This window comes from Balaenoptera borealis, assembly GCF_965194805.1.
Source record: "Balaenoptera borealis genome assembly, chromosome: 7".
NCBI classification, from domain to species: domain Eukaryota; kingdom Metazoa; phylum Chordata; class Mammalia; order Artiodactyla; family Balaenopteridae; genus Balaenoptera; species Balaenoptera borealis.
This window is the reverse complement of record NC_138864.1, coordinates 80,293,660-80,320,605: the sequence shown is the minus strand read 5'-3', so window position 1 is coordinate 80,320,605 and position 26,946 is coordinate 80,293,660. Positions and strand designations below refer to the sequence as shown.

The 26,946-nt window shown below is 41.5% G+C and overlaps 1 protein-coding gene across 1 annotated transcript in view; it reads right to left on the bottom strand.

The window, feature by feature from the left end:
- Positions 1-106: 106 nt before the first annotated feature.
- The window catches only part of LOC309632271 (uncharacterized protein), a 48,081-nt gene continuing 21,241 nt past the window's right edge, over positions 107-26,946 (bottom strand). The window contains exons 3-5 of the mRNA XM_082399593.1: positions 26,275-26,549; positions 23,478-23,927; positions 107-15,543 (exon numbers count right to left, since the gene is read on the bottom strand). Coding sequence (XP_082255719.1) covers positions 23,819-23,927; positions 26,275-26,549 — 384 coding nt within the window. The 3' untranslated portion in view covers positions 107-15,543; positions 23,478-23,818. The remainder of the gene's footprint in view (positions 15,544-23,477; positions 23,928-26,274; positions 26,550-26,946) is intronic.

The window sequence follows — 26,946 nt, the reverse complement described above, 5'->3', positions numbered from 1 at the left end:
ACCATTCAGGCCACAGCAGCCTCTCTGCCTGGCACACTGTGGCCAGGAGAACTCTGGCCAGTTCTCCCACAGCAGCCTCTCTGCCTGGCACACTGTGGCCAGGAGAACTCTGGCCAGTTCTCCCAGGAGGACTCTGAGAAGGGGTCACTTTCCTTTGAATCTAGTTCAAAATAGGGTAGAAGGGACAGTGGCCTCTCTTTGCCCTAGATGTCATCTAGTTCAGGAAAAAATAATATGTATGTGGCTTGTAGATGAGGAAAAGAAGCTAACATGGCATTTCTAATGGCAAAGCAGAGCACTTGAGACTTGGGATACCTAGGTTATAATTTATTAATGATTTTCTGTGTGACCCTAAAGTGACATAATCTCCCCTTGGGCTTTATCCCCTTTTCCCTAACAGAGGAGGCTGTTGACCTGCTTCTTAAAGTGATTGAGGGGAACTGGCAAAAGACATAATTGCAAAAGTCTTTTCTGTAAACATGAAGATGCTTTTACATGCTGTAAATAATAATAACACAGAAGAATATGCCTCCTTTCAAAATCCATGACATTTGCAGAGTAAAGTATGTGGTCCAGTAGCTGGAATCTCAGTTCCCTTTGGTAGGGTTGCTAAGAGGGAAAATGAGTCTTCCCATCTAGGGAGGGAAGGGAAACCTTGGGGAAATTCTCCTAACTGAAGAGAGATGGAGTCCATGAAAATCAGGACAACACAGAAAACATTGTGCACAATCTTCCAGCGACAGTTTGTCAAAGAGAAGCAAATCCTTCAGGAAATTCTCTTTAATATACTTTTAGTAAATGTTTTATTGTATTGGATTATGGGAATTAAGGGAGTGAAGGATCCATACCGTATTTTTCAAAAGCAATATTTTTAGAATCACAAAGTATATTGAAATTTTTATACCAAGAAAATAAAAACAAATATCAGAAGAACTAAACAGCATTTATACATGTCTCTACAGAGATATATATGTATATTAGCAAACTGAAATATAGCAAATACACACAAAAACACCCACATAAAAGAGATGCAAATTATATTTTTGACACATTTTCAGGCCAATCACCTAATACAATTTTCTTTTATAGGCAGAGGTAATAAATAGTGCAAATGTATATTTATGGTGTATTTGACAAATGTATTTGCTTTGAATCAGAAGGAAAAGCTCCAGCGATTTTACGGTGGAAATGCTTCTCATCTACCTGGACTAAATCGCTCGTCTTTCTTCTGGGTTTCTCACTGTGACCGAGTCTGAAGTGGGAACCACCTTTTGGTCTCAGAGTGGGGTACCTGCTTGGAATAAGGATTTGGAGCATACTTGAAAATCAGGATGTCCTGGTATCTGTGTGTGTTTATATCCTGTCTCCCCTCTAAGACTATGTGCGCCTTGAGAGAAAGAGCAATATCTGTTACTTCTCCACAGGTCTTTCTGCCTCCAGAACAGTGGTTTGCATGTAAGGGGTGCCTCATAGGACTATGTTATTCTTTTGCCAGGGTGCTGGTGTGGTCTTTAGGGAAGCAGACACATGCTATGTGCTGTGAGATGGTGTTTCACTTCAACGTGTCTGAGAATCAGCTGTGACTTGCTCTTTTTTTAAAATTGAAGTATAGTTGATTTATAATGTTGTGTTACTTTCAGGTGTACAACAAAGTAATTCAGTTTTATATATATATAAAACTATATATTTTTCAGATTCTTTTCCATTTTAGTTTATTACAAGGTATCGAATATAGTTCCCTGTGCTATTGATTAGGTCTTTGTTGTTTATCTATTTTATATATAGTAGTGTATATCTGTTAATCCCAAACTCCTAATTTATCCCCCCTCTCCCTTTGGTAACCATAAATTTGCTTTCTATGTCTGTGAGTCTATTTCTGTTTTGTAACTAAGCTCACTTGTATCATTTTTTAAGATTCCACATGTAAGTGATATCATATGATATTTGCCTTTCTCTATCTGACGGACTTAGCAGTGACTTACTCTTAATCCAAGAATACAAGAGTATTTCCCTAGCTGATTAACTTAACTTCCACACTAAATGTTCCCCTCTAAGTGCATCCATCCCTCCAGTGAGTCCTATTGGGGTGCAGATATTGGACCGAACAAGTGGAGAGTGGCATATTCTACGGGTCCAGGTGGGTGAGAAGCAAGCCCAGAGGCTCAACCCTAGCAAGGAAGGGGCAGCTGGAGGGTAGGAGGGAAAATGAGTTTCTGGGGACTTTGGCCCTTAGCTAAAGAGCCCTCATCCCAGCCCAGGCTGCCCTTGGGGCCTTGAGTAGAGATATTGCCAGGGGAAGCCTGTGTGTGGATTCGTCCTTGGAGTAGGGATAAGGCACCAGCCCACAAGGGCAGAGGGAGTGGGGATCCAAGGTAGATGGTTATGGGGAGCAGTCACCAGACCCACACCAGAGCCAGGCGGTGCCCCCCTTGGGGAGGGTTTCTGGGGAGAATACCTGGACACGGGTGGCTAATTTCATCACAGAGACTCAGCTAGTGAACAGCCTTTTCTCATCAATGCCTCGAAGTCAGAGGGTTCTTAGAGATAGAAAACTTAACAAGATTCAAATGCAAACTTAACAAGACTTTAGGGAAACCAGAGACCAGGACTGTCTGGCCCTTCCCCTATTAGGTCCCCTTTCTTTCTTACCTGCATGTCTGGCTGGGAGGGCCTCATTGGGAAAGGCTGGGTGTTTCTTTACACATGCATGTCTCTCTCCAGGCCTGAAAATGAGGCCCACCTCACCCCACCACGCTGCTGTGAACAGATACGTTTAAATTTCTTTAAGCTTGGGTGACGTCCTCGGATAAGGAGCTCTAAGTACCAAGAATTATTGTTATTACTATGTAGTTACCGCCTAGCATGCAGCGAATTGCCCTGCCCTGCTGTGTAAAAGATGTACGGAGGGATGGGGAAGCGTGGAGCGGGGAGGCGGGAGGAGGCATAATGAAATGTACTAAAGAGGGGCCGGGCCCGGGAGCGTCCCATGCTTCGGGTCTCCACCAGGCACACTCTTATGGCCAGAACAAATGATCTCTTTCCACCCAGCAAACGGAAGACAACACGAAGATGCTAGGATTGTAAAGGACGCACAACACGGGGCTTAAAGGCATGGATTTCAATCCCAACTCCAACACTTATAACTGTGTGCCTTGGATAAGCTCATGAGCCCGTGTGGCCTTGCTTTGTGGGAGCTGCCACATAGAAAGCTCCAGATAATTGTAGCAATTATTATTACTGCTATTACTACAGCTATTATTAGGCCTTGGTCCAGTTGTCTATGATTTGCAGGACCCGGTACAGAGTCTGAAGCATTGTTTTCAGACTCAGGATTTCCCAGGAGAAATGGGAACCCACAGCCAGCGTGGAACCACCAAAGACAGTCAAATGGACACCTCCCAGAATTGCCAAGGACCCTCACTGGCGGTGAGGAGGGGGAGACTAAATTCAACCTAAAAGTAGTTCCTGAGAGGTGGCAGTATTGCTCATGAACTCTGGGCTTCTGTTTATGAAAGAGCAGCCAATATGTCCTATGAGTGCTCAGTCCATCTCTCCACCAAGAAGTCCTGAGACTATTCTGGAAACCACAGCTGAACACTGTGCATTCAGTTCTTCTCCAGGGCATCGGGGCAGATGTGGGGCCGGGTGAGCTTTACTGAGACTTATCCATCTCCACCTCAAGCGCGCCACACAAGGCTGGGATGACCTCTGTGGTGACTTAGTCATGGGACGAGTTTACTAAGCCCGGGAGAGTCTACTGTAAGAAGCATCAAACACGGTGCTGCCACAGAGACATAAGACTCATATGACAGAGGACATGAGACAAAGCATCCAGGGAAATATGACTAACCGTACACGGTGAGAAATGACCGGAGAGTCCGGGGTTTGGATTCCGGAAAGCTTCAGTGGTCAAAGGACACGTCACTGCTTCCTGAGAGATCATGGGGCAACTCACTAGAGAACATTCTATCTATTTTTTTAAATTGAAGCATGGTTGATTTACAATTTGTGTTAGTTTCAGGTATACAGCAAAGTGATTCAGTTATACATATATATATATATATTCTTTTTCAGATTCTTTTCCATTATAGGTTACTATTACAGGATATTGAATATAGTTCCCTGTGCTAGAACATTTGATCTAGAATACAAATAAACACTCCCCCTCCCACAAAGATACACTTAGGTGATGCGCACATGCTGTCAGATTACAAGTGATTGCGTCTCAATAACTTGTTGCTTAATCCACAAGTGGGTTGAGGGTGGTAGTTGGATTGTTTCCCACCCAATTGTTTGAAGTGGTCTGATGATTTGGGGACATGTACCTAAAAGTACTCCCCCAACCAAGAAATTGAGTGATATGAATTAACTCAAAAGAATAAGCTTCACCCTGAATAAAAACCATGGTACCTGAGTGGCAGGAATTATGGGCTGTTGTATGTACAAGCCACACTCCTCATCTCGTATTTCCCACACTAACTGTTTTCCTTGGATTCATCTCTATCTTGGTATATTCCTGAAGGAGTCAAACTTCCAGGGTGGGGTATCGTCACTCATCAGAGCATTTAGTTGAAAAGTACCTCTTCCATCTTCCCTCTTAAAGGCTGAAGAATTATTTCTCAAACTTCTCTCTCTATTGAGCTAATAAAACAAAACAAAAACTCTTTTAAACAAGGAAAAAATACCCCACTAAGTAGAACAGGCTGTGAGATGCCAAGCAATTTAAATTCCATTGCTATATTTTATTGAGTCTTTTCTATTTCAGGGAAAGAGAGCAACTTAGCAGACTGGGAAACACATGGTCCTCCTGGATTGGGCGCAGCTCCCCTGTGCACGCATCCTGTTTTGGAAGGAGGCTATTTTGAAACCTGCTCCTTGCCATCGCTCTAGACTTTTAGCGAATTAATTTGGATTTAAGGAGTAAAAAAGAAAAAGAAAAGAATGGAAAAAACTCACCTTCCCTGTACATGGTAGAATTTCACTGGGATGCAAAGTGGAGTTGGAGGAATATGACAACTCGGTCTCACTTACGATGCAGGATTTTAGGGGCTGGATAAACATGCTGTGTGTCACCCAGCTGCTTCCTAGACAGGGCGAGTAGAGGAGGATTAGGGAGGCCCCACTGGTGCGTGAGGAAGCAATGGTCTGTTTTGAGCCCTTTTACTTGAAAGGCTCAAAGAAAGAATAATTGCATCGTCTGTTGGACTAAAAGTTTTCAACAAATGACCTGGCTTGGTTCTTTTAAAAAAATACGAAAGTGTGAGTGAACCCCACAACTTGTCAACGAGACAAGCAAGTGCTTTTGTTTGTTGGAGGTGATTTTTATGGAAAGTTGTACTTTGCAGATTGCGACCAACCCAGCACATCCTCCGCCTCCTGCTCCGTTTCTCAGTTGGCTCTGAGGAAACATGCTTCCAAGTTTGAGAATTCATCTTGTCTGATTAATGATGTGTACACAGAGATTTTGGACTCATCTTCCTTCTCTTGGTCTTTTTTATTCCATTGTTTGCTGTGCTACAACCCTGCGGATAGATGGTTCTGCCGTGATAAATGTAAAGTTTGCATAAGCCATGTAACAGCAGGACAGACTATTATCACTGTACATTTTCCATGGCTGTGCAAACCTCTGTAGGCTATTTTATTGCTAATAGATCCACAGAGAAACAGTAGTGATTTTACGACTCTTTTTAAAATGGAAATTCATGTTTGAGAAATACAACTGGGAGGAAACAGATGTAAACCACTTAAGCATTTGCAGAAAATTGAGATGCACACTCTTATTTACAGACCTACATAGCCTCCATCGCTTTATTTTCAAAATTAAAATAAGCAATCTGTTTACCGTGGGAAATGAGGAACAGTAAACTTTTTTTTTTTCCCTTTACACGACAATGGCCGCCATCGTTGGTTTTAATGGCAGTGCTGAAACAGGATGGCAATTTTTTTCCCCTTAGATTTTATTGTCTAGAATGCATTCTCTCCATAATCTGTGTGAGAGGTAGGCAAGTGGGAAAGATTTTAGTATAACTGTATGTCTGAACTCATATTATGCTTTAACAGCTAAAATGATTACCAGACACTCTAGAAGGATTTAAACTAAGTATTTATCACTACCTGTAAATTGCTTAAAATATCGGAAGAGTAGACCAGCCTCTACAAAAAATGCTTTTGTATGTCCAAACACAAAAGCCCAGCCCACTCAAAAATATTTATTATTGCCTTGTCCCAACCTTCACGTATCTTAAAAAATTGTGACAAATTTCACATTTTGGAAAGGAGAGGTAAATCAAACTATCACGGAACAACACATCAATGAGATATCTGTGTGCTGGATTCATCAGAGCAAGTTCCTTATGACATGTGCAGGCTTCTCTGCTTTCTTTTTTTTTTTTTTTTTTGGGTTTTGGAATGACATTTTAAACAATTGTGGTAAAATATATATAACATAAAATTGATCACTTTAACCATTTCTAAGTGTATGATTCAGCAGCATGAAGCACATTCACATTCTTGTACAGCCATCACCACCATCCATCTCCCAAACTTTTCCATCATCCCAAAGAGAAACTCTGTACCCATTAGACACCAACTCCTCATTACCCCCTCCCCATTATAAGAAGTTACAAGAAGTCCCTTGTAACTTCTATTCTACTTCTGTCACTATGAATGTGACTGTTCTGGGTACCTCATATAAGTGAAGTCATACAATATTTATTCTTTTGTGTCTGGCTTATTTCACTCAGCACAATGTCTTCAAGGTGCATCTGTGTCATAGCACGTGCCAGAATGTCCTTCCTTTTCAAGGTTGAATAGTATTCCTTTGTTTACATAAGCGACATTTTGCTTATGCACCCATCTGCCAATGGTCGTCTGATTCTAATATTGAGGAGAATCCCAGAACCACAGGGAGGGAGGTGGCCCACCTTTACTGCAAAGCAGGCCATGACAAGCCAAGCAGAAGGAGAACTGTCCAGGACCAGCTCTGCAAAGCAAGGCAGGGAGGCCTCCCGTGAACTATATATAGATTTCTGGCTTTGTGCAATTCCTGGCTGGGTGAATCTTTTGCTTTCATCTTAGATCTTTGTTTTCAATGTGAAAGGAGGCTGAAAGGAAACTGAAATTCTTCTCAAAGACAAATTACGATGGGCTTCAGCCCGAGATCGGAGAATAGAACGTATCCTCCAGGCTGCCTTGTAACCTCAATACCTCCCCCAAGCCTCCTGGAGGAAGGTATTGGGAGATCCCCTGATCACAGCCTTTGGGTCACATCCAATGAGGCACAGGCACAGCGAGCCAGCCTCTGAGCTCATCCATCCTTAGTGGAAATCATACTCTACAGAGATGGTACTCAGTACGCTCATAAGCCTATTTGCCGTACTCCACTCTCTTACGCCGAGCAATTAAACAACTGTCGGCTATTTACCTTGCTATCTCCTGGCCCACATGATGTATCGCAGCTTCTGTTTATGGCCTCTTGGTGACAAAAGCTAATTACAGACCTGAGGGGAGGAAGCGTCGTGGCTGGACTGCTGTTGTTGCTGTCATAATCACCACGGTTTTCCATGGACTCACCACGTTCTCCGCATCGTTGGGTGTTCTTATTAACAAGGTAGGGTATTTCACAGTATCTGTGAAGTTCATCCCTGTCACCAGTGTATTATCCAATAATTAAGGAACCTTGGGGGTGTGCCTAAACATTGCTGACATTTTACAAGGGAAAATGGACGTTTGTTGAGAGGAAATCTTATTAATAGAGAGATTCTCTGGCATTACGTATGTGTTGTAACATTACCATGGACGAAAAAATTTTGCACATATTTATTTATTTATTGTACACAGCAATCCTGTGAGGTCTTCAGGGTGGCTCTATTTGCCCCATTTTATTGATGAGGTCAGGTGATTTGTCCATGGACTTCAGGCAAAGCCGCTGTTTCTTCTGAGGCAAAGCCCACCTCTCTGCCCAGCGATGCAGTCCTCATCTCCATGACTTCTGGCTTTCTCTGTGGAGTCATAATCTTTTGCTCTCTTTAAATTCTCCCCGAGGCTCTCATTGCCTCTGCTCTAATTCACCCCACACGCCTCATTCTCACTTCCAAAACTGCTTGCCACTGTCACCAATACTAATACGAATGTCAACATTTCTTGAGCGTTACCTAAATATCAAGACACGTGTTGCCTCAATTACTCCTTAAAGCAACACTGTGAGAGAGGTTTCGTTGTGAATCCCATCACAATGGGATGAGGAAACTGAGGCACAGAGAGATCAATTAACTTGCTCAAAGTCACACAGCTAGTCGGTGGGGAGCAGGGGCTTGAACCGAGGCAGCCTGACTCCAGAGCACATTAGCTGCTGCGCCCAAGAGGCCCTGCGGGGCTTCATCGGCTGTCTCCTCCCTGCTGCACGGTCGTCTGTGTCCACTGCCCCTCTCTTGAAGAGAATGAATAGAGTACTTGACCTTGACCTACTAAGTGGAGCAGGGATAAAGTTCTGCCAACTTTCTTGATACATTTTTCCCCCTTTTGCTGGCCTCCAAAACAAAGCCCGTTTATCTGCCGCTGAAGCTCAGGGACTGCAGATTGTAAATGTGGTCCTTGGTCTCATCCCAGCTGACAGCTAGCCCGAGGGCTGGCGGCAGCGCTCTTCTCAGGGAAGGAGCGCTCTCACCAGATGTCATCTCCGTTCTTTTCCTCTACCTTTCACAGAAGCTCCGGGGATCCTTTCCAGTCCCTCTCTTATCGCTCTTCTGGAAGATGAAAGGAAGCAAGCGACCAGCTCCAGTCTCTTCTCCATCCTTGGATTCCTCCTATGTCTCTCCCACCATCACAATCAGAAATTTCTGCTCTGTCTCGCTTCCCCTCCAGATGACTGCTCCAAGGGCCACAGTGGTGCCTCTGACCCAATCCAAGAGGTTCATCACTTCGAATCTCCAAATTCATACAGACTCATTCTGTTCACTACTGTTATTCTAGACACTTCCTTTCTCCCCCCCACCCCCCTGCAGATTTTGCCCAATACTTACCCACTCCCTCCCTCCTGGGCTCCCATCCACTTCATCAGCTCCTCCCAGATACACAGCTTCACTGGACATGTCTTGAATCTCCTAGCAGCTGGTGAGAGGGGGAGAGGGGGTGCTTCTATGCCCAAGAGATGCTTCTAAGGGAATTCACTTCCCATTTACTCAACACGACAACTTCTTCCTCCTCCAGGAAGCCCTCCTGGACCACCTTCCCCAGTCACTGGCCTTTCTCTGAATTCACAGCATCTACTTTCTGGCATCCACATTCTGCAGTTCATCCCATTTGGCCTTGTAGCATTTCTTGGACTACTGTCATGCTTATTATTAATGTTTCATATATTTATGCTTTTGTCTCCTCAAATAAATTGTAAGTTCCTTGAAGGGGTTTATAGTTCTGGATATTCTTCATACTGCCTTGATTTCAATAAATTTGCTATTTAACTTAAGCTTTGGTTGGATAGCAAAATACATTTTATTGAGTGCCCAAAGCAAGAGGATTTAGGTGAGCCATTTTGAAATTCCTTGAATTCTAGTTAATCATTTTATCTTTGCCAATTGGGATGCTATTTCTAAATCAGTGAATGAACAAAGGAGCTAACAGAAAGTCATCCTCTAGCTTATAATAGGAAAACATTTTTTTAGCAGGACTTTCTGTGGCCTGAAAACAAATTTTTTTTTAAATTATAAAAAACAAAACAATTTATTTATGGGCAGCATTATTATTTACTGGTTAAGAAGATGCATGTCATGGGCTGAATTTTGTCCCTCCCCACCCCAAATTCATGTGTTGAAGTTGTAACCACTGGTAGGTAACCATATTTAGACATAAGGTCTTTAAAGAGGTGATTAAGTTAAAATGAGGTCGTTAGGGTTGGCCCTAATCCAATATGAATGGTGTCCTTATAGAAAGAGGAAATTTTGGCATAGAGAGACAGCAGATACACAGAAAGGGGCATAAGCCAAGGGGTGACCATGTGAGGACACAGCAAGAAAGTAGCCGTCTGCAGGCCAAGGCAAGAGATCTCAGGAAAAACCAAACCTGTCAACACCTTGATCTTGGACTTCGAGCCTCCAGAACTGTGAATAAATAAATTTCTGTTGTTTAAGCCACCTAGCCTCTGGTATTTTGTTATGGCAGCCCAAGCAAACTAATACAATGCTTTTTCTTTTTTTGAACTTCTGATTTTGGTAAACTTCCTTTTTCATGGGTATGCTATGGATATAATCCATTGTGCAAATTTAGCAATAATTTATGTTACCATTTCCCTAGTCTAAGACATTTAGACTTAACCCCTTTGTTTTTTTTCATTTTTATAAATCTCACTACAAAGAATATATGTGTACAAAGGTTTTTGTTTTTCTTTGTTTGGGCTGTGGAAATGTTTTCAAAGAAGCTCAGTGATTCTAGGATGAGGTCAGTTAGCAAGTTCACCAGCCTGTCTTTCAAAGACTCGGAGGAATGAAGTTGGCTTTCCTTTTTCTTGTACCTGGTACCCACCGTAGCCTGTTTGGAGAGCAGTGGGTGGGGTTGAGATGGGTGATAGGGGCAGAGGGTCCAGGAGCATCCCAGGAACATTCCCCTGGGGTGCAACCTCAGTGAAGCTGTTTGCAGAGAACACGTCTGGTCTCCTAACTCACTGTCTTTGGCCCTAATCTCCAGAGCCGGCTTTCACAGCCACACTTTTGGAGTCATTGCCTTCAACGGTCCCGTCTTTAGGGGGTACATGCAGGGCGATCAAGACTATTGGGATGTAAGTTCACCTACTGCTTCCGGCCCCATACATCCCACACCCTGGCTGATTAGTACACTGAAGAGGTCTCACTGACATTTCGTGATTTGACATAAAGGTTTCTTGTGCATAGCTCACAAAGAGAGAGACAGATTTTCAAACAGCTGCCTAATACCTCTGTCAACACAGAAATTAAATAGATTTAGAAACTTCAGGAAAACATACGCCCATTTAATGCCCAGTAATGATCAATTCCAATTTCCAGTTGCAGAAATGGGAATTATTTTCAATGTGCTCTGTGGGTTATTCCAAATAAACATCTGGCATCATTTTATTTCTTTTTAATCATTTGAATATTAAATTCAAATGATTTAATATTATAGGTCTGTCTATTTATTTGTCCAGCTATAGGGCTGATGATACTATGAAGATATTGAAAGGAATCCACGTCTCCATCAACTTTCAAATGAAAACGTTAAATTGTTTTAAAGCAACCATTTGCTTTTAATATATACCAAGGTTGGATTACAAACTTCTCTAAACTTGTTAGCAGTATTCTTTTTCTTTACCAGCAGCAATGAAGGACAGAAATACCACCTTGCCTTCGGGGTCAGAAATGGGTTTGTGTTTGAAGGAGATGAACGCTTTGCTTTCCATATTGTAGAGAGAGCACACAGAAGAATGATCCAAAACTCCAGATTCTGGTGTGTTGTTCTTTTAGTTGACTTGTTCTTTTAGTCTCAACCAATCAGAAAAACAGTCCTCCTACAGGCATCTTGTGCAGCAAGAGGAGAGGTCTGGGTGATCCAAGCTCAAATCCCAGCTCTGCTCCTCTCTAATGCCGTGAGCTTCATCAACGTGATTCACTTCTGTGAGTCCCAAATTCTTCTTCTTTAGGGCAGATTAACAATAATCCGTCATTAAATGAGATAATGCACATGGAACATCTCAAACTGTACACAGTAGGTGCAGAATAGATGACAGCCATCCAGATCATGAGAGCAAATCCAAAGCCACAGAGGCCTCACCAAAGGCCTACTCAGGACTGAGCTTGGGGAACTGGGCTGAAATTAATTAGGTTGTGTACCTGCAAAGGTAATCCGGAGTTACAGTAATACGACCAGAAGCAAATTAACTTGGGTCTAGAAACCCAACTCCTTCCTTCCTCGGAGAACCACCTCAGACAAATGAGCAGTCCAGCCTCTGTTCAGGAAGGAAATGTGAATTCAGTCAACAGGTCCAGGCCTCTGCTGAGAGCAATAGAAACTAATCAAAATTATAGATCATTGTAATAAGAGGTCGCTTTGGAAACCTGAGGACAGTTATAGTTGATTTAGGCTAGTGTGAGGACTGTAAAGAAAACACCTTGGGTCTTTAAGTCCTATAGCTTCCTTTGGGTAATTACAAAGAAATAGAGTAGTGTGTAGAGGTACACCTCTCCATGACCTTCCACAGATCAGATGCACATCCCGGCCAATCAAAGCCAGTACTTCATTCAATAAAAGTTTGAGACAATGTGGTTTTCCTACTGTATTAGATGTCCTGTCCGCCACACGAGGGCTATAACCACATTCCTCAGCATTGGATAGTATTTCAAATGCCATTTGCTTTACCCAAATCAAGGCTCTAAAAGTGACAGTTCTATTTTCTGTACTCACAGGCAATAGTATAGCATGTGGACAAACAGCTTTTGAACCCAATCCTGTCTGTCACCTCCTACACGTGTGACCAGCTCCCTCGTCTGAGAAATGAGAGTCTTTGTTAATGAGAGTAATTAAACGAGTTAATGCCTGTGATATATTTGGTCCAGTGCCTGGTTCATAGTAACTGTCCACTAAAATGATGGAATAAATGGTAGGTACTCATAGATGGGTTGTACGGATTCTAATAGAAACATAATGGGTAATTAATTTTAGCTGAGTTAGACTTGCTTTAGGCTGGGGCTTCTCAAGGTAGATTGAAAAAGCCATAGAAATAATGCTGGCCCACAGATTTGAGACCCAAAGTAAGAAGGAAAAGCCCAAGAAGTGTTATTCGCTCTTTCTCTTCCTTTTTAGTTTGGTTTTCAAAAGAAGCTACCCTCACACATTCCCTTCCCCACTGCCCTGAGGATACTGTAGTGTGTTTTGTGTTCATCACTCCTCTGCTTTATCCAAAGTTTCCTGCCTCTCCCTGAAAGATGTATTTTTAGATCTGCCCCATCATCTTCTTTTTGCAGGACACTATGTTTGTGAGAGTCATCCACGTGGCCACAATTTATTCACTTTCAGGGCTGTATTCCTTGGTACAAATATAGTCCAGTGTGTTCTTCCAATCTATTGTTTTTGGGCATCTGTATTGCTTCCAGTCTTTGCTCCTATGAGCATTCATATCTACTAGGAGCATGCAACAATGTTTCCAGGGTCCTTATGATGAATGACTTTAGAATTTTATTGAATTCTGTACCTGTGGAGATGATTTTGTGGTTTTTCTCCTTTAATCTCTTAATGTGGTAAATTAAAGTAACAATTTTTTTCTAATATTGAACCAATGGTGCATTTCTGGCATAAAACCTACTTGAGAGCTTGTTTGGAGGTTCTAGCAGGGGAGTGCAGCTACTCATATACCCTTGACCGAAGAACAGTCCTCCTCTGTGGGGGAAGGTCATCCTCCTCGATGGAGCATACAGCTTGGCGATGGACGCACATGGAGCTGTAAGGAGGGAAGGGGACACACGCTTAGCCTGACAGATCAGCTGAATCAACCCTGGCGATCAATGGGGTGACAGATGTCGCAGCCAGATCGCCCTCACATCCCATAAACCCTACTTTATCTCTGTTGCAGAATTTGGTTTACTTTTATATTATTTAGTATTTATAGATCGTGATCCACATTTACCTAGATTTGGTATCAAGATTACACCAGCATCAATAAATTACTATTTCCTTCTTCCCTCCCTCCTTCCCGTCCTTCCTCCTTTCCTTCCTCTTTCTCTCTTTTCTTTTTTTTTTTTTAATGCTTGAGAAGAGCTTGTGTAAGAGGACAGCCATTTATGTTTTGAAAGGTTGATGGACCTGGAGTTTTTGTTGTTTTTAGCTATTATAAGTAAAGCTGCTATAAACATTTGTGTACAAGTTTTTGTCTGAGCATAAGTTTTTATTTCTCTGGGATAAATTGTTTTAGCCCAGGAGCACAATTGTTGGGTCAAATGGTAGTTGTATATTTAGTTTTTTTAAGAAATTGCTGAACTGTTTTTCAGAGTACTTGTACATTTTATGTTCCCACCAGCAATGTCTGAGCGATCAAGTTTCTCTGCATCCTCAACAGCATTTGGTACTGTCATTATTTTGTATTTTAGCCATTCTGATAGGCTTGTAGCAATATCTCATTGTGGTTTTAATCTGCATTTTCCTAGTCTAATGATGTTGAACATCTTTTCATTTGCTTATTTGCCATCTGTATATCCTTTTTAGTAAAATACCTCTTCATGTTATTTGCCCATGTTCTAATTGATTTGTTTGATATTTTGCTGTTGAACTTTGAGAGTTCTTCATATATTCTAGATACTAGTTCTTCATTCCACAAATTCAATTGATAACATTTGCCTTATTTTTTGTCATTTTAAGCATCTTATTTCCATCAAGAACCATGAGTAACCATGGGTTACTTTAAAGTATATTCTTTAAAAGTTCAAAACAAATGGATTCTTAGAAATTATCTTTTTGCAATTTATTTATAACTTAATTTCATTGTAGTCAGTGGCTGTGAATTGACTCATATCAATTATGTGAAATTTTTCAATACTTGCTTTTGGTTTATAATGTGGTCAACTTTCATAAATGTTTTCTGTGTGCTTCAAACGAATCTCTATTTTCTGATTATTAGGGATAGTTTTTAAGTTTATCCATTAGATTAAGCTTGTGATGTTCAATTCTTCTGTATTCTAACTGATTTTTTTTTCTCTGCTTGATTTACCAACCACTGAATGTCTCCCTCGATCATGATCGATTTGATAGCTTCTTTTTATCTTCTATCAATTCTTGTTTTTTGTATTTTGAAGATTTGTTACTGAGTACATACAGGGTCCTGGTGAATTCAATATTTTTAAAACTATGGGCTTCCCTGCTGGTGCAGTGGTTAAGAATCCGTCTGCCAATGCAGGGGACATGGGTTTGAGCCCTGGTCTTGGAAGATCCCACATGCCACGGAGCAACTAAGCCTGTGCACCACAACTACTGAGCCTGCACTCTAGAGCCTGCAAGCCACAATTACTGAAGCCCGTGCATCTAGAGCCCGTGCTCCGCAACAAGAGAAGCCACTGCAAGCCCGCGCACCGCAGCAAAGAGTAGCCCTCGCTCACCGCAACTAGAGAAAGGTTGCACGCAGCAACGAAGACCCAAGGAGGCCAAAAACAAATAAATTAATTAATTAAAATAAAAAATATATACTAATACTCATTATCTATAGTAATGCCTTTTACCTAAGGTCTGTTTTATCTGGTGTTATTATACTAGCTGTCTTTTGGATACTATCAGCCTGTTGTTCCTCAGATTTGTTCTCCCCTCTCTTATGACATGATTTTTCCTCTCTCCCATTTTTAGCTGGAGCCTTGATCTCCTGAGTAAAAACTCAGCAGCTAGGTGTGGCCATGTGACTAATTTCCAGCCAACAAGATGAAAATGTTGGGTTGTTTGACAGCTTTCAAGAACTTACCTTAAGAGGAAGTGCAGGATGTGCCATTTCCTCTTCTTCATCCTTCCTTTATCCTGAATCCTGGAATGCAGTTGCTGCCATCTGGACCATCTGAGACAGGCTACCTATTGTGAACCATAAGATAGAAAGAGCCAGAGGCACCCACATAAGGCTAGTTGCTCTCAGGTATTAGGTAACCATTGACAAATCAGTCCATGAGTCCTCAACAGTAAATATGGCCAACAGTTCGAAGGTCAAGCCACAGCTGGTCCATCTCCATGGGCTGATGGCCTGCTTTCCACTCTAAGCCAATGGACCAGACAGAAAGCTCTGGTCCCAGAATCCTCCCTGGGGTACATCAGGCCTGTCTAGTGTCACTGCCCATGTTAGATAGCTCTCAGATGGCATCAGGGCCCTGATGGCCATGAGGTTAGGAATCTGCACAATTCATCCTTCCTGCATTCCTCAAATCTGGTCCAAGCACAACTTTAATTTTCCAGCAATGTTTGAAGCCTAACATTCTTGACTAAAGCAGAAAATAGGCAAGCAAAATGTCCACTAAGAGTTTTAAAATGTGTTCCCTTGGCTTCCTACTAAATTCTGTTTCAAGTGTATCTTATCATTGACATTTAAAAATGTTTAAATTAGCTATATAGTTTCACTATATATCCTGCTAATATTGAGCTGAATTGGATTCAGAGATGAGTAGTATAGATACACTGAGTTCATAAAATCTTGCTTCCTAAGTTTCCTGGACAGCTGCTTAAAAATTTAGGTCTGGCCTAACAGTTTTCTAATGGGGAAGTTATTTCTTTCTTCCATAAGTAGAGAAATAAGGAATTCTGCTAAATTGAAATATAATTTTCTTATACTAATTGCTAAAAGTAAAGGGCTACCATTTCTATGACTCTGCCCATGCTCAAAGTCTCTGTGGTGACACCCTGAAAGATTAATAATCTTCTGAAATAATTAGCAAATTAGCTATTTCCTTTTTTCCTTCTCTTGAGGAAAAAAAAGTTGAGGCTGATGAAGTTTCCTGTTCCAGGGTCCAAAGGTGTGTGCTTGTAGACAGCACCCTCTCATCACACCTGTGGCTCTCAGGTTTGGGTGTGCATCTGCATTCCCTGGGAAGTGGGTTCCCATACCACACTCCTCTAGATTCCCAAAACATACTTCTCTAGATTCCGGAGGCTTAGAGAAGGGTTCAGGTATCTGTATTTTTATTAAGTCCCCAGAAGATTGTAATGCCTTCCAAGATGAAAAACCAGTGCATTTTCTTCTTGAATTATCCATGCCTTCCTCCTTGGCAAGATAGGGAAGGGCAGGAGGGCATGGGGCTGCCACACCAGGTGAGTTCTCCAGGGCTGGTCTGGTGGGTGATAACTGTCATCCTACAGGGGATACCAAAACCAGGGGAGAGGGAAGAACAGCTCAAGTTCACCAAGCTGATAAGAAATTGCCCAACCTGTTGCCAGCACCAATGAGGCCATGACTGGGAAGTCAGGAATCCAATGGAAGCTGAGAAGCAAAAGCATGGGTCCAAGGGAGAGGCCAGGGCCACTGTGAAGGTCAAGCGTTATCTTCTACTTGTGGCTAGGGTATGGGGGGGCAGCTACACCTTAAGCATCAGCATTGTCTGACAGCTGGAGCAGACTCAATCAATCTGTGATTTTTCCAGGAATTATTGACTGAGAAACTGGTGGAAAGAGGAGCTGCCTGAACATAACTACTTGATCTGCTATTGGGTCGGTCAGCTCCTTAAGAGACAATACCTTGGGACCCTGAAAACAGAAGCAGAGGTTGGAATCCTGACTCTGCCATCACCACGCTGTGACCTTGGACAGGTCAAAGTCATCTCCCCAGGACTGACCAAGTCAGCACTCGGTCAGTGTTGGTACATTTGAGAGCAGACGCCTCGTGTTTTTGCTTTTTATATCTTTGTGATTGATCATCAAGCTTTAAATACAGTTAGTACTCAAAAAATACCCGTTGAATGAGCAGATTCCTAAAAATAATCAAAATAATGTGATGTGATTCATTGATAAAGAGCAGGCTTATCCTGTCTCTGAAACTTAACTCAGCCATGCTCAGCCAAGGCAAGATTTCGAGGCAAATGGATAAATAACGGTGGTAAGGACCTAAAGACTATTTAATGAACAAATGAATGATTAAATGAATGGATTGTTAAAACTAAATTACTGTGTAGACATTCAGTCACAGGATGCTAAATACCCACATAAAAAATGATGCCAAAAAAGTATGTTTGCTATTAAAAGTCAATTAAATATTTTAGTAAATCCAAATATCTGGGTTAAGTTCATCAAATGACTGATTCTTGACTGAATTTTTCATTTTAATTGAGTCTCTTTTGAGATGGTGTAGGCTGAGTCACTCTTGAGGACACAGTGAAGGAGAAATGTGAGGAGGCATCATGCCCATGGGTAGCCTTGGACTGTCTCATGAGTTCAAGTTGCAAAGAGAATTTCAATGTCACCACAGTCATTGCAGGTTCACAGTGAAGGAATCATTTCAGAGTTTCTATTTTTAGATTCCATCATAGTAAAATAGGGCTTTGAAGTTTTCCAAGACCTTTATCTCATAGTTTTTAATTAAGGACAACTGCATTATCACTGAAGTATATAATCTTCTCGGAGCTATAAAGTCCAGCTGATGGCCAATTACATTTTAATCTGTTTAATGAAATTTCCTAATAAAATATCTGATCAATGAATATTTGTATTGTGCATGCTTTACACTAATACATGGTGACATAAATGCCTAGTCAGAGGTGCGTGTGTGCTTACATACATCAATACTGTTCAGGCTCTTCAGCCTTATAGATTTATACCCAATTTGCTTTCAGTGTTTCCTGCATTTTTTGAGCAAAATCCCTTGTTCAGTTTAAATTTCTAATATTCAAATTTATATCTAGATGTTAGTAACCAAAGAGAAATTATTTAGCCACCGCTATGTATTTTACATGCAGATTTTTATGGAGTTGCACTAAACCAAGCATTGCAATATATGGTGTGCTAATTTGTTGCTGGTTTTTTTTTAGTATATTAACTACAGAATTGTAAAATGAAAGAGGCGAGAATTTCTCACCCCAATCCATGAGTTGTATGTGGCAGTTCAAAAAGCCCAGGAGTTCTGCCAGCAACTCAACTGAATCCGAACATTTCTCTCCTTAGGATGCTACTTTTTGTGCAGTGTTTTTCTCTAACCCTGGGAAGGGACGATTAAATAAATAATGAATAAACATGTCTCATTGAAGGGACTTTGACGTTTCATCTAAGTTTACACATTAATTAAGATAAGATTGTTCTAGTCCCCCCCCAAAGGGTATTTTTTTTCTTTTGAGCAACTAGACTGAAATATAGTATAAAAGCGTATGAACACTCTGTTAAATGCACAGATTTAACCCCGCCGTTTTGCTTCTAATCATTATTAATTGCCTCCAGTGGTGGACATTAATTTCCCTATTGCAGCAACATGCATCTTGAGCTTGGGCATATCCTAATACATCAAACGGGACAGGTGATATAATTCAGTTGGTCACAGCTGGAAAGGAGACAGCCACCCACATGCAGGCAGTCTGTCAACCTTAGTTACACTGCAGACACCACCACAGCCTCCGAAACAACGTTGTACATTTATCTCTGGGGATAACGTTACATGAAGTATGGCCGCTTGGTTCATCCTATTTAATCTGTTATTGTCTTAGCGACTACAAGAATCAAACAGTTGAAACTCAAAACTCTGAATTTGTTCCTAGCCATTGAAGGGGGAGAAAACGGAGACAAATGGTCAAACTCATGGTTCAGATGAAGTGATAAGTGCTTGGTTCCGTGTGGATTATATCTGAAGATAGATGTCATCAAAGGATTTAGAGTGAGCCGCTAGTACTGTTTACTGTGATGTGACTTCAGGGTCCTGCCTTGCTCCGTGGACCTTTAGGAGATCTTGACAAGTTGCTCATAGTACCTTGTGTTTATACAAGACTGGCTCTTCGGAACAAAGTTATTAGCTTTGTTATCCTCAAAGATTAGCTCAAAGCTTCTCAGTGGTAACACAGGAAAAAGAGGTAGGGTGGGTATTAGAGTCGATTGGCTGAGAGAAATGAGACGATGATGAGGCTGTGTCGAGTTATGAGCCGACATCAAAGCTGCAACTAGGACTCAATGCCAAATGTTGGCTCTTGAGTCTGGCTCTCCCTGAAGAGGTACTTCCTCTTCCTCTGCAGGATTCATTCTAAGTAAGAGAAATTCAAATCAAAACCACAATGAGATATCATCTCACACCCATTAGGATGGCCACTATCAAAAGAACAGAAAATAAGTGTTGGCAAGGATGTGGAGAAACTGGAACACTTGAGCACTGCTGGTGGGAATGTAAAATGGTGCAGCCGCTACGGCAAACAATATGGTAGTCCCTCAAAAAATTAAAAATAGAACTACCATATATACAGCAATTCCACTTCTAGGTACATATCTGAAAGAATTGAGAGCAGGATCTCTAAGAGATATTTATACATCCATGTTCATAGCAGCGTTATTCACAATAGCCGGGAGCCGGAAGCAACCAAATGTCCATCGACAGACGAATGAACAAAGAAAATGTGGTACTATATAAATACAATGGAATACTACGCAGCCTTTAAAAGGAAGGAAATCCTGTCACAGGCTACAACATGGATGAACCTTGAAGACATTATGCTAAGCAAAAGAAGCCAGCTGCAAAAGGACAAATGCTGAATGATCCCACTCATATGAAGTATCTAAAGTCAAAGTCATAGAAACAGAAAGTACAAAGGGTAGGGAAGGGGAATGGGAATTCCTGTTCAGTGGGTATAGAGTTTCAGTTTTGCAAGATGAAAACATTCTAGAGATCTGTTGCACAGCATCGTGAATGTACTTACTATTAAACTGTACACTTAAAATGGTTAAGATGGTAAATTTAATGTTATGTGGTTTTCACCACAATACAAAATACATGTAGACAGATATATAAATCAAAAAGTCTAGAGGAATATCCACACAATGTTTACAGTGTTAGAATTATGGGGAAGATTTTCTAATTTTTTTGTTCTCATATACCTATACTTGTAATTTTTCTCTACAATGATATATATTGGAATTCTGTCCAGAAGTTAATCATAGTAACTACCTTTTCTAAAAATAGCCCCAGGCCCACAGGTGTCTTGCCCAAGGACACAGAGAGTCAGCAGCAAACCAGGAGGAATGTTGAGTCATTTGCTCACCCAGCAAGTATGCAAGTACGCTCCTGTCTTGCTCCACATCCAGGGACATAAATTATTTCACAGCAGGATTCGCTGGACCTTCTCTACCAAGGCATTCTTGGGATTTTCTTTACCACCACCCAGCTCCCCATCTGCCCAGAGTCAGCTCAAGTAAAACCTCCCAGTGGGATGCCACTCATCACGGCACTTCCTCTCATCTCTCTTTTTGCATTTACCATATCCTGCCTTGTTAATAGTTCTTTGTGAACCTGTTTTCTCTTTCTCATTAGATGATAAACTATTTGAGGGTAAGATCCATGTTTGCTGCATTTGTGTATCTCCAAACACAGTGTCTACTCATGGCGACCCCTGGAGGGGTAGCTGCTAAATGAATGACAATGAATGAACAAATCAGTGAGTGAATCAATGAATGACATGATCACTGAACTCTCAATGAGCAAATCAACAAATCAAGTCAGCTAGGACAAAATTTTTCCCACAAGTTCTGGATTGGTTCTTATTTTATCCAAAGCAGCAATCCTTATCCTCAAAACTTCTTTTTGATCAAGGAATTTTTATTCTTTGTACTTAGTAAGAATTATAAAAAGAAGAATTACAATAATAATTATAACTATGTCATCTCAGCCCCATATTTTAAATAATATGAATCCGTTTTTACCTCGATAAAGGCAAATTTTCATTCTTAAATTTGCTTTAGCAGGGATCTCAGACTTTTATACAAAGACAGGATATATGCTTTATAAAAATGGTTTTGTTTTATCGTATGTCTCCAACCTGGTCCCTAGGGGAAAAGTTACAGGTGGGTCCTATTTTGTATATTAGAGATGCCTCTTTGTGTAAATAAATTTTTCATAAATCAAATTATAGTTGGGATATCATAGGGGCACCACTATTTCAATGGAACTTTCCAGAAGGGTTCTGTAAAAACAAGCTTTGCAAAGCAAGTAACCAGATATCATTTGTACTGTTTGTAAACTTTGCTATATAAGATTTTCTAAAAGTGCAGCATAAGGTTTTATCCAATGGTTTTGGCATTAGGTTAAAAAAAAGGTAGCAAAATACATTCGCAGCCTCTGCCTGTAAGGCGTACATAAGTTTAACCACCACAAAGAATCAGGATTCCGTAAGACAGATCCCAGGCTTTCAGTGACTGTCACTCTTTCCTTGCTTTCATCTCCCCTGCCTTTCCGGAGGAGATTCTTGCAGGATCCAGGCCTGAGCACCGCTTTCTTCCAGGGCTTCCACCACAGCTGTTTATTTTTCTCTCATTCTGTTTTCTCTTGGAAGAATCTGAACTCCTCCTGAAAAGCCGGCCTCAAACGCCTTTGTCAACTTTAACTAGAGGGCCTGGCTGGCTTTTGCAAGAGTCCCTCCCTGCAAGATTCACTGTCTCTTGCCTGCCTGTGAGGAGGTCTCGCCACGATGCTTGGACTGCTTTTCACTCACACGGAGGTGAGATTCACAGCCAGGCGGGCGAGGATGGGCTTCAGGTGGCAGATAGGCCGTGTGCCGCCAGCACCGCCTCAGACCTGGAGCTCCTCTGGGGTTGCTGTCTGGGACTCACACGTGACATTCTTGTTATCTAGGCAGAATGTGTGTCTGGGTTAAACTGCCAGTGCCACCGTGTCACCGAGTTCTCTGCTGAGCCCGAGACAGGCCTTCCCTATCAGTGATGGCTACGGCAGGCTGGGATCAGCTGCCTCTCCAAGCAGCCTGCTTTCTGCAGCCACAGTGTTTACCGGGCATCACAGGCAGCCGCCAGGACTGGCATCAGCATTCTCTCTGAGTTTGCAAGGGAACAAAGGCTACTCCGAAAGACGCACGTGGAGGAAAAAGCACGATAAGATGTCCTGTGACTGCAGAGACGCCTTTTGCAACCACGTACAGTCATGCTGTTAATGAAAAGAGTTAAACTTGGAAACTAGACTTTGATGCAATGTGTTGTTTCCATTCTTGGAAATACAGTCACGAGGAGCTAATAAATAATCCATGAATGCTCATCTTTTTAAGTCATTTCAAAGGGATGAAGTCAGCCTGGATAATTGTAAATGCAATGGCTCAAGCCCAACTCCATTAAAATGGAAAGGTGTGAACTGATTAGACACTCAGCTGCTTTTGATAGAAGTCTTAAATTCAAATGCCACATCATTTGTTTTTAGCAAATGGAGTAATTACAATAATATTTTCTTCATTTTTAAGGTCAGATCTCTTAAAGTCTACCTGCCTGTGCCTTGTTTAAATGCAGCCAGAATAATTTTCCCTCCATTTGTTAATTAAATGTGTATGTAGCTTAAAGGTAACATCCACCCTTATTTTCTCTGGAGGGGAAATAAATAAATATTCCAGGTGTCTAGTTCCAAGTTTGGAGGGGAGAGTTATAATGTTATTTCATTTCAGATATTATTAGTGAAATGGAAATTAACCTGATTTTCCACCCTAGTAACTATTCTTGCTGAGAAAGATAGCTTTTGTTTGAAGTGAAGGTGTTTTCCTACTGCTGTAGCTTCTCAAACCTATTGTGATCTGAATTTTTTTTTAATTGATAAAGGATTCATTCAGCGGTAAAGTTAATACTTTTTAATATTCTTGTAGCATCAATGCCCAAAGCAAATTTTGTAAATACTTACCTCTTGCGGGAATTGCAGTATGTTAACAAATATGTATTTTTCTAGGATTTTGATAAATACCTGAGAAGTGTTTTATAAGGGAAAACTAAACAAGATTTTATTGTTTCAAATGGGCCTGGCATTGTAAATGAGCCCCAAAAAACCACAAAAAACAAAACTGATCTCTGCTTACTATAAATTAAAAGGTGTCCTTTTGCCTCCTTCCTCCTGGCTGTCGGGGAGTTAAGCTCCGGAAGTCAGTCACTGTACAGAAGTGATGGAACCGGAAGCAATCAATTTGCCCAGGACGGGCAAGTCTGGTTGCAACTGGGTCCAGAAATCTCCAGATGCACCCCTCTTCTGTACTGTCAAAATACTTAAATTTCCTGCAAGCAAGCAGTTGGTCAGTCTACTTTCAGGATTGTAGCAAAACAAAAGAATTAATAAAAGGATTCAACAAAAACAGGTAATACAGACCAGAAAGGAAACCATCGATTCAGCTGGCTTGGTCCCTGGGCAGAGTTCTAACCAGGTCTAGCAGGATTCCTGGAGTACCCCTTCCAAAATATCTATTTGCAGCAATTCTGATTCCAGGGTCCACAGGAGCCAGGTGTCTGTCCTCTGGTGATTATGGTGTGCAGCCCTGGGGAGGGATCACTCATGTTTTATTATTCATCTGTTTATGTACTAGAAAGAAAATGTATGGCTGAGGGTGGGGGTTAAGAATAGACTTGGAAATATTTAACCCATGCTAACAAAAGCTGGGGAGAGGCAGCTCTCTGACAGACACTGCCCCCGACCCCAAGAGTGGGTCTGTGTTCGAGTCCTCCCCATCTTAGCTGGGCAAACTTGGACCCTTAATTTATCTTCTCCAAGACTCAGCTTTCTCATATGTAAAACAGGACAATCTATTACCTCCTTCATTAAATTTAGGAGAATTAAATGAGTTAACGAATGTAAAACGAAGGCAATTAACAATGTTTAGTACATAGTAAGTGCTAAGCCATTATTATTTATAGATCTGTAGACCTCCTTTAAAAAAAGGTCTACAGAACTGGAAAGGATTTTAAAGGTGTTCAAATCCAGCCCTCCCTCCAGCATCTCACGCACATCCCATTAGAAACTTGAATGTGTTGGCTTAGTGATTATGGAAGACATGTTTAGACAGCAGGGAGAGAAGACTAGCTTGAGGAAAGGCTTGGAGACAACCTTGACAAAGAATTTTGAATGTCACTGTAATCAACAAGGGAACTGGTTAAGGTAAAGTTCCTTCATGGGTGTTACATGTTCCAAGCATCAATTTGAGACCTGACCTGACTGCTGGGCGTAGAACACATGGAAAGGTAGTACATAGCAGGGGTGTGAGGTCAGGTGGCCTTGACCTGGGAAGGAGGTGGGGGTCGGCAGTGAGACTAGAAGGAAAGAGTGAGGTGTGAGGGTGACTGAAGTTTAAAGAACGAGTTGAAAGGCTGGAGGGTGAGACAGAATGTGGGATTGAGGGTTCTGTGTTTTGAGTCCAAAGAGAATTTTGTGCAGGCCCTGGTGATGAAAATTTCTGCTGGAATTTTTAAGGTTGTGCTGTCTTTTTAGCTTTGTAATAATTTGATTGTACTCATCTGTGTTCCTCAAGGCAGGATATTTATTACCTCTGTGTAGACTCACATAACTGAATTCTGTATGTATGGGAGTGTAATAAAAAGCAGCTGATGTTTATTGAATACTCGCTGTGTGTATGCCAGGTACTAAATTAACTTCCTTAGTTCTCACAGCAACCCTGAGAGGTGGATACTATCCTTTTCCCCATTTCACAGATGGGGAAACTAAGGCACTGAGAGGTCAAATGGCTTTTTGAAAGCTACTCACTGAGTAAGTGGGGAAGCGGGGATTTGAGCCCAGGCGGCGTGCCTCCAGAGTCCTGGTCCTTGACCCCTGGGAAGGGATGAACACTACCCAATTTTCCCAAGGTCACAGCTGAATGGTGATCACATTGGGATTCAAACCCAGGTCAGATGCCAAAGCCCAGTCTCTTTCCTTTATTCCCCAGCCGACCCCAGAGATGACATTAGCAATTCAAAAACCAGGTTCAATCACCGCTTGGGGATAGAAGTTGTCCAGGGTTCAGAGAAGCAATTTTGCAGTGAACCAGGGTGACACTAAGCAGAGTTTTCTCTTCCTAGAATATAAAACTTGTATGAAAGGAGGCACTTTCAAAAAAGATTTTTCTTAGATTTTCTTTGCACATTAAGTTGATAATTACACATAGGAGTTGATAATTACAAAAGGAGGGCACTGATAAACACCAAACCATTATCTTGCAGGGGGATTGGGTGGGGTGGGTGAGAATGAGAGCCTTTCGGAGTTTGGGTCATGAAAAGGGAATTTTTCACATTTTCCCCTATGTCCATACTATATTGTTTGAATCTTTTATAATGATATTGTATTCATGTATTAATTTTCAAATTTTAAAAAATATATAGAAACAAACAAACAAAAATATATATATAGAAACAGAAACATCAGGTTTTTAGGCAGAAATAAGGAAGTCCTAGTTATCCAATACTATAAACACATTTTTACAATTAGTGTTATGCAGGTAAGGAAATAATTCCAGTGTAACTAAATATTGTATCTATGTATGTCTGTGTGTGTCCACAGATATACATGGGCAGGGCACCTCACCAGGATGGCAGGCCGCAGCTGTATATAGCAGGGCAACTAATTATCCCTCATTTCACTAAAGGAAGAATTTCACAAAAGGTTTATAGATTCCAGGAAGCAAATCTACAAAACTTGGTAAGTGTAGAAGAAATGATCCAGTATCGAGATAAGGCATCTAACCTTAAAAGATTTTTTTTAAAAAGGCAACCAACAGTTAAGGGCCCACTGTCTATTGCTGGATTTCTCCTGGCTGCACCCCACAACTTCACACCTTTAGTAACAGGGCTCCCCTGATATGCCGAGGCATGACAGAGTTTCCAATTGAAACTCACTTGTAATTTATTGTTCTTCTCACATCAGTTTGCAAGGAAGGGAGCACAGCAGAGAGACACGCATCCTGTACGCCCAGGACAGTCTGGTTGCTCTCTTCTGTTCTACCTATTATTAATAGCACCCTCCCACCTTCACTCAGTATCTGATTTTGATTGATCAGCCATATGGTCATTGTAGGCTGGAGCAAAGCCTGTATCTTGCCGGGTCCAAAGGAGAGAGCAGCCCATTCGTCCTTGTGCACAGCAGCCGTGGTGCCTTCCTGGTCTTGCTGTCTCTGCGCAATCACAGAAATGTCTCAGTCCTCTTAACTCAACTTGGGTCCCCTGTCTTTTCTATCCCTCCTTCCATTTCCTTTGCTTAAAGCTAAAACCAGCTTTACTAGTCCCAGAGTCCCACCTCTCCGCATTGAACTTCTCAAGGCCATTGAAGCTTCACACTGTGGCTCCAGCTTTAGGTGAGTTCCCAGATGAAGGGGAGAGAGAAACTGAGGTCCCAGGACACCATAGCAACATCTGACAAGTTAAGCTACTTCCTAGAGTGGGAATGAAGCTAAGGGTGTGGAGGAGACATTAGACCCACCTTTGATACCAACATACCACGCAAATAAGCAGTTATGGGCTTGGAATCAGATAAATTTAAAAAAAAGAAAACAAAACACAAATGCATGTACA